Source organism: Ruditapes philippinarum, unplaced genomic scaffold (genome assembly GCF_026571515.1).
Source record: "Ruditapes philippinarum isolate M1 unplaced genomic scaffold, ASM2657151v2 ctg5388_1_1_1_1, whole genome shotgun sequence".
Taxonomy (NCBI): domain Eukaryota; kingdom Metazoa; phylum Mollusca; class Bivalvia; order Venerida; family Veneridae; genus Ruditapes; species Ruditapes philippinarum.
Genome location: NW_026865123.1, coordinates 47331 through 58388, shown reverse-complemented (window position 1 = coordinate 58388; position 11058 = coordinate 47331). Strand labels below are relative to the sequence as shown.

The following is an 11058-nucleotide window of genomic DNA, read 5'->3' as shown; positions in this document are numbered from 1 at the left end:
ATTCTTAAAACATATACATGTACATTTGTATTTTTCTTTATCATTTTTTAAATTATCAATCAATTGAATAATTCATAAAATCTAATTTGTAACTTTGAATAATTCCTCGGCATCTTTACTAAACACGAATAACAAATTAAATAAAATGTTTCAAAGTTGATAGTGTCATATTAATACCATAAAAATGTACCTTTTTTCTCAATTATTGTACATATTTATTGTTTTTATCTGATACAAACGTATCAGTGTTTTATCATGTTTTATAAAACATGTTATTGTTGTTGTTGGTTTTTTTTTTTCGAATTGTATGTTTATGTATAATAATAATCAATAAATTTGAGAGTTGATCTGTGTTTATTAATTATTGTAACCAAACTAAGTGACAAACATTCATTTTGAAAAAAACTTATATAACTGTAAATATTTGTTCTATTCTGTAACGATTTAAACATCTACTCGAAAACCGGGAGAGACGGACAATAAACGTGTGGTACTATTCGCCGGTCACTAGTAAATTCCGGTCAAAATAGACCAGGAGAGACCGGGAATTACCGATTGGAATACACCCCTCTATAAATAGATTTTCGGAATATATAGGTCACCAACTCATCATTCTATTCAGCTTTCGGATACATGAACCATAATAACCCACTGTGTACTACAAAATGATAAATAAAAATACCCCGAAGAGCGCGATTTATTGACGGAAAAGGTTATTTCATATGAAAATGTTTGCATTGCGAAATTCTCAAGTTCGCTATTCATTGTATATATCGCGACATTTCAATTTTAATTAATAAAAATGGTTTTCCTGCGGGGAACGTTTTTAATGATATTAATATATTTCATTTAACTATTTTCAGGGGGTGGGGCGAGGATAAATAAACGTTTGTATCTGGAATATATTTGACAGTAATCGATTAATATAGAAGAAGGTCTTTGGAAACTGGTGACCGTTGATGACCGGAGAAGATCGAACATAAAACAATTATTTCTTTTTTAAGAAAATAATTAAATAGGCCTACCATTTTATGAATAATTCCGAGCAAAAAAAAAAAGTAAACACGCAAGTATTTATGATGGCAGATGCCACTACGAATATTTTAATTTTGTAGATTTTCAGTATAAACAATTTATTGTTTGTAACATTTTGAGATACATATTAAAGAAACATTGATCATTTTCAAACACATCATTCAAGTTTTTCCACCTTAAACGGTAACATAATTATAGAAAATTAAAAAATATCACGTAATAGTTTTTTTTTCTTAATTAGGTGTCTAATTCCCTAGAGGATTATCTGTAACGTACCAGCCAACGGTATTTATCCAGGTTTCCGAAAAGGTCAATTAACCAATCATGTACAGTTTACAGATCACATGCTCCTCCATGTACCGAAAACAGGTCACGTGCTCCTCCATGCCTCAAAAGTTAAACGCGTACCAATACCCTGTGGTCTCCAGACCGCAGTCAAGCACCCTCATACTGGTCGGAATAAACGGCTTTTATTATGTCCGACAAAAAGGCTCGAGAAGTTGCTGTCGCCCTTTCACATTGCGCCGAGGACGCCAAAAATAAACTTATACAGGAAAACAAATACAGATATACAGTACGATTAAGATTGCAAAGATCAGAAAATACCACAGAGCTTGCAGCCCTTTGATTAAAAACGCGCGCGTTCTCGTCATCAAAGATTCTTTATAGTTATACACAGAACCTTTTTGGTCTCATTAATATTAGTTGCTTCCTGGTTCATCACAAGCAGAAACAAAGTTGAATTTTCAGTGGTGCCATTATTTTATCAAGAACCCATTATTTCACCATGAAGAGAGTACATTTTTGTATTTGGCATCGTCCGTCTGCAACATTTTAAATTTCTTCTGGACCTGTATGCAGTTGATTGGGGGAATATGTCCGATTTGTGTAAGGTTGGACCCGTCCTCGATTTGGCGTTGAGCTTTTCAGACCTTCTAAAGGAGCTTGTTCAGAAGCTTTTCAATCCAGAGTCTACATATAACAAGACTGCTGTGTCTATGGCATGTGCTATTTCATTATAGAGGCACTATATCAAGAAACCCTGTCGCCTAGATCAAGGAACAACAACAATAATAATAATAATAATAATGAAAAAGAAGAAATAAATCAAACACTAAGATAGCTTGATTTCACTCGGCTCTCTCCATGTGCTAGGTGGAAATGGCTTCAGTTGGCTTTGTCATACTTTAACCTGTTTATAATCGCATGGATTAATGTTGGCTTCCGTAATAAACTGTGACAAACGGATTTAGAGAGAAAAAATCCTACTAGTGCCACCGTACGTGACAATAAGCCAAATAAATGAACGCCGTAATTGCTTTAAAATTCGGAAAAAATGGGCTACATATTCTGGGCTTAATGTTGAAGTCTTTACTATAGTGCCCTTGCTTGACATAATTTCAAAAATGGGTCTGAGTATTAACTATTAAATATAATAGAGAACACTACACTTTGTCAAATAAAGCGTGCCATACGACACAATTATTTATCAAGCAAAAGTTGTAAACAGCGTGTTATCAGTAAAATCCAGGTAAATATAGATCTAGTAGTAAAAACGTTTATTTATTGATTAATTTAATTGTTAAATAAATTCAAAATTAATTTCATTCAACAACTTCATTTATTCAATTATTTATCTAATTCAACCAAGTCATTGATAATTTTATTTGTTTCACGATTAAGCATTTAAAACATCGCATGCGACTGTCTGTATACGTCCCTGTGTATTTATCAAACAAAGGTGACATTTGGTAGGAAAACGTATGCCTTGACCTCCAACGAACCTTGACGTAGCGGGAACTGTCAAAATTAAACCAATCAGAACAGTTTATTTAACCATGTGATCCAGATCACGTGGTCTTGCGCGCCTGTCAAACAAACGAGGCTTCAAAATCTTTGGCAGCCTCGTGGTGTTGTGAAAGTTAAAATTCGAAGGAAGTAGCGATATTGCTTTTAATCATTCACGATAAGCTTTGATTTTGAGTGAATTATTGCTCTGGATATAATGCGCCCTAAAAGAGGTAAGACCCTTTCGCTGTTTTTGTTCAAAACCAAAATTTTACTTGACACTTGTTGAAAATGCCGGGAAGAGCACGTGGTCTAATAATCAGGATTTGTCAACTTTCTTTCCTAAATCTACGAAGTACATAAGAGTGTCATAGCAATATTATGATTTCTAATGTGAAAATATATTGGTTTGTTCTAACTCTGGTGAAAGACAAATAAAATTAGGCCTGTAATCTGTCTAAAAACTTTTGACAGATTTCCGCGCCTCCATGTTTTTCTTTGTTGATATCGAAGTTGCACAAGGTTTATGAACTCATCCCTCGTGTCAGCACTTTTTTGTTCAACAGAGTTGCGCAACGTTTTGACATCATATGAATTTAAAATGAATTTATAATAGAACGTTTGTATTAACGATATTTATGTAGTCGTTAGACTAAATGAATAATTATGATGACCTAGTTTCGGTGTTGTCAATGCGCTTTGTCAATGACGGTATTTCCCGCGCAACAACGATGAGCTATTATTAGTAACATGCTTTTTTGTATTTTCAGCAAGAGACATGGAAAATCCTTGGAACACATATGACAGTGAGGGTAAAAGAATTATGAATTCAGATGATGTTCCAAGCTCCAAGAGGAGAAGGGGAAATCTTGCCAAAGACAGTGTTCGAATCCTGAAGCAGTGGTTGTATGATCATAGGTATAATGCTTATCCAACTGATCAAGAGAAAGTTTATCTGTCAAACGCTGCAAATTTGACAGTTTTGCAAGTTTGTAATTGGTTCATCAACGCTCGTCGTCGTATTCTTCCTGAAATGATCAAGGAAGATGGGCATGATCCAGAACAATACATGATTACACGAAAGCATAAGCAATCATTGCTTGATAGATTTGATGAGAGAATGATCAAACAGTCTGATAGTTCATACGCAGACTCTGATGTAATACCATTTAAAATTGGTCGTCTTGAAAGTGTGATTACATCCTCATCATCGCCAGAAATTGATGGTTACATGTCCGATTATGAAGCTTCTTCATCAAGTGACAATTTCTCTGAATCGGAGGGAAGTGGTGATAGTTTACATGGAGTTCATTTCGCTCGTCACCTTCCCGGTCAGGTTGTTGCGCAAAACGGCCTATTAATCTACAAGCCTGACAGTGGGTCTCAGTCTGATGGTCAGAGTGAATGTTCTAGTGGCAATACACCCCCTCCATCACCGCCAACATCAAATCCAAATGTGATCGTCAAACCTGTGGAGGAAGACCGGTTCCGTCCTTTCTTTATGTTGGTAGATGTTGCCATGAATGAACTTGAGAAGCAGAAAGAAAGTGAATCAAATTAACTAAATTTTTCAAAGAAAACGTACACACAAATAAACATGAAAACTTTACAATACAAATCAGGATTACTATATGCAATTCATTCCATTTGATATGTTGCACTGACATAAGTGATCAATGCATTTGAAACTATGCATTATGAAACTGTTGATGGATAAGTGGATAAAAACAGTTTAGTGATACTGACATGCCGTAAAATGTGTTCAATATTTTGTTGATTTTTCAGAACTATGCATTTAGTTGTCTATTGTTTTGTTATGTTTTTTTACTTTCACCCCTTTTTTCACAGTGCTACAGATAAAATATCTTTTCAAGTAATTGGTTATCTGTCATTTATCATTAACATATTGTGGTTCCCATAAGCTTGCTTTTACAGAGCAGATCTGCTGATAATATCGAACTGTTATCTTTTCAAGTTTAAAACAATGTTGAAATTGTTATCAATTAAGCTGATATAAGTTGATGGTGATCTTTTTCTTAAAGTTTTATTTGTGCTGTCAAGAATAACATTATTTTGAGTAAAAAAAATATTTGTTTATTTCCATTTATAATACTTAAGTTAAATTTGGTATTTCTCAAGTATTTTCTTATTAAATGATATTTTCTTATGATTTATTTACCAAAACTGTTAAAAAGTACTGGTAATTACATTTAATTATAATTTTGTCTTACTTTAAAGTAGTTGATCATGAAATTATTTTATGAATGTGAATGATATGCCATAAAATTGAATTAAGTTGGTTGTATATTAAGTGTAGGGCAGGTTGCATCTTTTATTGTGACATTATATATCCCTTTAGGGCACTTGGATTAATTTATTATAACAGGTACGTTTGTTCAAATCCTTAATGTGAAGGGCTTCATATCATACTAGGGTTTTTAATTCTTTCTCAGGTTTGTCAAAACACTTGCTTTAGATATTAAAGACTTGTTTTTATTATGTTAGATCTAAGTTTTTCTTTCTCTAAGCATAAAGTGTTGATTGTGTATAAATAAACAGGAAGTTTGTCTAGCATATTAATCTCCTGTGGGTGTTATTTACTTGCTGGGATATTGTTAAATTCAATCAATCCTAAATATTGATTTCTATTAAACAGGAAGAAATTTGGGATGTTTTTTTTTTATAAATAATTTCTGATTTATCAACTCAGAGCAACAGATAAGCTTTAAAAGTGAATTGGGTATTACTCCATCATTTCCTTTGGAATTGGGTATTGGCTCCATTTAATTGAGTATTCCAAAACTCGATACCCTATGATTTCAAGATCAATTGGGTATTCAATTATGACGATATGAATTTAATGGTTTCAATTAAATTCAATATCAATGAAATTTAAACTGTTTTAAAAAGAAAATAGGATTAACAATTTACTAGAACTTTTCACAATTGTTTTATTTTTATATATATCAAATGCTCATGTTATATTTCATTATTTTTTTAACAAGTTCGTTTTCTGACAGATTTTTACGACTGTTTTGTTTCAAATCATTTTTCCTTTTGTACGACGCCTGATATTGCTTTCAACGCGTCTATTGATACAGCTGGGACCTACTTATTGACGGTCTTCGCAAAATCAACGGTCTCTGCCGATCTGTAAAGACCGTCGACCTGAGTAGACAAATTGACCGTCACATGCTTTATTAATATGGCTTAGTCGGTCTTTGGAGACCGGGGACCGTCGAAGACCGGAGAGCATTGATTCGGGAATATTCGGATAGCATGCATATGGATATAATTTGTCCAAAACTACGAGCGTACGACAGATTAATTTTGCGGTGATGAAAATGACAATACGCACGGGTTTTTAAGACAATTGCGTATTTTATTTTTTTAAATGGGTTTTGATACGCATTCTTAAAAAAACAATTGCGTATTTTATAAAATTAATTGCGTAAATACGCAAATACGCACCTTATCTGTTGCTCTGTCAACTGTACTTTTATGATCTGTGTTGGGATATTAATAAGAAATTGCAGATTGTTTGGTTTTGTTTTGGTATCTAATTGGGTTTGATTGTAAATTTAGAAATTATGTTTTTGATTTGAATATTTGCTATTTGGGTTGGAATGATTATTTTTAAACAAAGCAAATAAAGTGGTAACTCCTGGGACTTAACATATTTTAGTTCCTTTTGTTCTTTCATTTTCTTCTGTCAGATGGCTTTAAATCAATTGATGGTTTTATAATTGCTGTTAGTATGGTATATTGATATGAAATTCCATGAATTAAATTTGAAATATAAATAACTTGTTTTCTTTAAATGAAAATTATTTTTTAAATTGCATAAAATATAAAAAGTTTTTGATCAAGTCAACATTTCCGATAACTTGCTAAGGATTTTTACTGACATTTACATTGGTTATAAATGAGAGTTACTGAATATTTTTGTGAAGGTAATATAAAATTGGAAACAATTTTGACAAAATTTAAAGTTATTTTGACTAACATTTATTTACACTAAGATTGGCATATATCTATGTCATCAGAATTATTTTCAAGGATTTTGGTAGCATAACCCATGTCCATTGAATTAGGAATTTCAGCGATGTTTAATTAAAAATTGGGAAAACCTGCACAACTGACATTTTGCAGTGATTAAATGAATGAAAACAATCACTGTCTAGGATCATGGATGGCATCTTCAAACATTTAAACACTATAACAATGAAAAAGTCCATATTTTCAAAGATTTTAGAATCTTTCCTTAACTAGTTTCATTTTGTACCTTTCAATCATGAATTTTTCTTGTGGATTGGGAAAATAATATACTATTTTCAATTGGGGAATATGACTGAATATCAGCTTTAAAATAAGCAAAAAAAAAATCCCTGCACATTGAAGTTACATTTTTTGCCCTTGTGCCATCAGGAGACTGCCATACCTCAGCGAAGCTCTTGATTTATTAGAAATAATTTGTTATTGGATCATGAATAAAATATGTTGGCTTGGGAACTGTGTGTTATTTGAAATAAAAATTATTTTAGGGTTGAAAAGAGTTCTAACTGCTCTGTACCAGGAAGCAAATTCGTGGTTAACTTAGGATTTATGTCCTTAGATTTATCTGTGAAAATTGTCTTTGTTAAAAAAAATGTGAATACTGTTGTACATTAAATATATGTGTGTCATGAATGAATAGAAAGTTTTCAAAGTATTACAAGCTAAAATGATTGTATGAAATGGTTGTATATCATAACAATACATATTAAAATGGCAAGTGTATGTTTAACTTTAATACACATTTTGAAAGAGTTCAGAGCCTAAGGCTTTGTGATGCACTGAAGTTTGTACGACATGTATTTCTGTACATATTTTAACGAATAAATGTAAATTTTTCAACCAAAAAAAGAAGCAAACTACATTTTCATCATTGTTTTAAATGATGCAAAATTTCAGGTAAAAATTACTAGATCTCTTTAGGCTGCCTGCTGATAATGATCATCTATTTGTCATATTTTCTTCTTGAGCTCTATCTAATATGTTACAAGAGCTGTCATTGATTCAGTCCAAAATTTTTCAATGAGTTAACAACATTTAATGACAAATACCAACGATACATCAAATTGTAAACTTTTTAATCTATATTTTACTTTCCTTCCTGTTTACATGATTTCAGCAGTCTACTTGTGTTGTGTATAAAATGATAATGTGTATTGTTTACAATAAATGCCATTGGCATGGGTTTTTTCTGATCATCTCTTCATTCTTTTGTAATTACGGCTATGGAAAAAATTTGTAAATTTAAAAGTGATGTTTCAATTAAGTAAGTAACAAAGTTGTGTCCTTTTGGCAGGGGAACATACTTTGAAGAAGTTTGTTTTGGGTGATTTTTTTCATTTCTAGAAATTTAATAAAAAATTTCAGATCTGTATTGTTTACTTGTTAACAGACAAATAACATTGATCTTGTTTCTTTCTATGTCAGCTCTACATGTAACTATTGTATATTTCAAAATTATATGTGTTGCAAAATGATTGTACATTACAATTTAAAACAGAAATCTGTTATGTGCCTTAAATGTTTATAATTATGGAGACCAAATCATGAGTAGATTTTATACTTTGTTACCAAGTTTCTTGTATGTACATTTGACTTTTTGTTAGTATTAAATTGTATGTCTGAAATAATATGAACATTTTTAATAAAAAATATAGACATAATTTGTATGTGGTATTTTGTTTCTATACATGTATATGAATATTTGAAGTTAACCTAATATGTGACAGGAATGATAATTTAAAATCAACAGCTAAAAAAGTTGCCCATTTTCTGCTAGTGTCTGAATAACAAGGTTGACTGAAATGTTATAAAAAAAAACAAATGTTCGTGACTAAGCATGGCATTATTTTGTGTAAAATTTGTATTTTACAGTCAATGAATTTAAGATTTTGAATTTACTAGCCGAAATTCTGTTTTGAATTTATTCTACTATATATTTAACTAAATTTTCTTGCAATTTTCACTGGCCCGAACTATTTTTCACTGGCCATGGGCCACCGTGCCAGTGAAAAATTCAATGACTGTTTTATATTGAGAAACAAGCTGTTTGTTTGTTTACTTGTAATATCACCCAGGAAACTTTGTCATTGACTGACCAGTTCTGAGACAACATGGCCAAATAAAGTCTCAAACCAAGCATTCAGCTGACATTGGTCATTACTGATTAGATTAAATACTTGTTGCATGAAACAGAATAATATGAAGTTTATTACTGGTCATTCAACTGGAGCCATGCTTGTTGAAATGTCATGCCCAACAGTTATGTTCATTTGCAACTGCACAATTGGTGTTCTGTCTGTCCATCTACCATTGGCAAGAAATAGTGACTTCAATATCAACGATTGTTTCTGTTGCAATTATGATGTTTTCTTGTTTGTAACAACACATTCAGTAAAAACCATGCCAGAGTTGTAAGCAAATAATAACTGCGTACTATGTACATACTGTAGAATTTGGAGGAATATTTTTCACCATGTACCTTAAATGTATAAAACCTACACTTAGATAGCAGGAAATTAACATGGAGAGATGAAATAATTCTTTTTCCAACCTTGTATATTGTTGACCCATTCAGGATTGTATATTATGCTTTTTGACAAAGTGTCAGACCTTGAGCAATAGGAGAATCTATTTTTAGCCTCAATGAACCTGATCAACCTAAAACCACTTCCAGTGAAAGGTAACAACAAAATTAAAATATCAGTCAATATATGAAGGTGTTGCAAGTAAGGCTCCCACGTTTACAATTTTTTGTAAACGTTTACACGATTGCTAATAACCGAAACGATACCGTTTAAACGGTGGTACCTCTATGTACTATGCACACCATGTATTTGAGTAACCAAATGATGTCTTTCTTTCTATTTTTTACACATGTACAAATAAAGAATGTTCAGGGCTAATCACGCTTGAGTCAGCACACACTTTCTGCATTGTAACCCCATTTTTTACCAAAAATGTATTATGTCACGAGCAATTTTGCACCGTAATGCTGTGTGGAGGGTTGTAAACACATATTTTCCGTTTGTTTACTTTGGAATAAACAACTAGAATTGATAAAATCCATGATTACAGGCAATGATTAAGAAATTTTGTAAGACAATATGGTCATTTCGATTAAACGGTAAACAATATCGTAAACGTTTATGAATGAAAATCGAAACAAATCCGTTTAAACGTATAATCGTGGGGGCCTTAGTTGCAAGTGTAACAGACAATCGGCAATTGTATATTTTAAATCTGTGATGCATTACAATTTCCTGCATAAATAATTTTCCTGTTTTTAAAGCAGCATGCCTCGAGATTCATGCTAAATTTCATATATTTTGAACATGTATTTAAAAGTATAATGTTGTGTAGTGAACTAACACACTGCAAACTACACTTAGAATCCACAGAGGTCAAAATATGGAAAAATACCCCTTATTGCATTGTCACGCAGTAGAGTTATGGTGATAAATACTTTTAAAAAGTCATTATTTGCACACAACATGTTAATTAATACTTGAATTTTTTTCATTTTCTTAAAATCTGAGTACATTTTTGTCAAATTTGATTTTCTTGAAATAAATTGGCTGCAGCCTAAAGTCACAAGTTTTGTGTTCAGAACTGGATGTCCACAAGAAAATTATGACAGTGTAAGTAATCTACCACCCTAAGTACAAGAGGTATTTGTGATAATGATGAGCTATTTTTGAATTCATTTAACAAGTCCACCCTTACCCTGCAAAGTATCTTAAATGGACTTGTCTGAACAAAGCCATTTATCATAAGGGGCAGCATGGCCAAGTGCTTAATTGGTTGGACTTGTAACAGAAGGATACAAGCTGTGTGGATTCAAACTCAGTCAGGGGCAAACTGATGTTTCAAAGAGCAAGAAACTTTACACTCATTGCTCAGTACTGATTGGTTCCAGGAGCGGATTTGAGTGTGCCTATACACATATCTTCAATTCTGTATAAACAAAAACCATTCATCTGTAGGTAAAACTTCAAAATAACTAGACTACTGAATTAATAGCAAACAGTTCAGAACATTAACAGATGGCACATATATACAAGTATGCTGGCCTAAATGTGCCGGCTGATATTAGTCTGCAATGGTTGCATGGGTAGAGTCTGTTAACAACAGCTGGCTTAAGGTTAATGAATACACACACATGCATAAATCTGAAATATT

General features: G+C 32.2%; 1 protein-coding gene across 1 annotated transcript; it reads left to right on the top strand.

Moving 5' to 3' along the window:
• Window positions 1–2880: 2880 nt before the first annotated feature.
• LOC132727927 (homeobox protein TGIF2-like) lies at window positions 2881–5524 on the top strand. Its single transcript, XM_060713524.1, has 2 exons — window positions 2881–3056; window positions 3594–5524. Exons 1-2 carry the CDS (start codon window positions 3041–3043, stop codon window positions 4382–4384), a joined length of 807 nt encoding a protein of 268 aa, XP_060569507.1. The 5' UTR covers window positions 2881–3040; the 3' UTR covers window positions 4385–5524.
• The last annotated feature ends 5534 nt before the right edge of the window (window positions 5525–11058 follow it).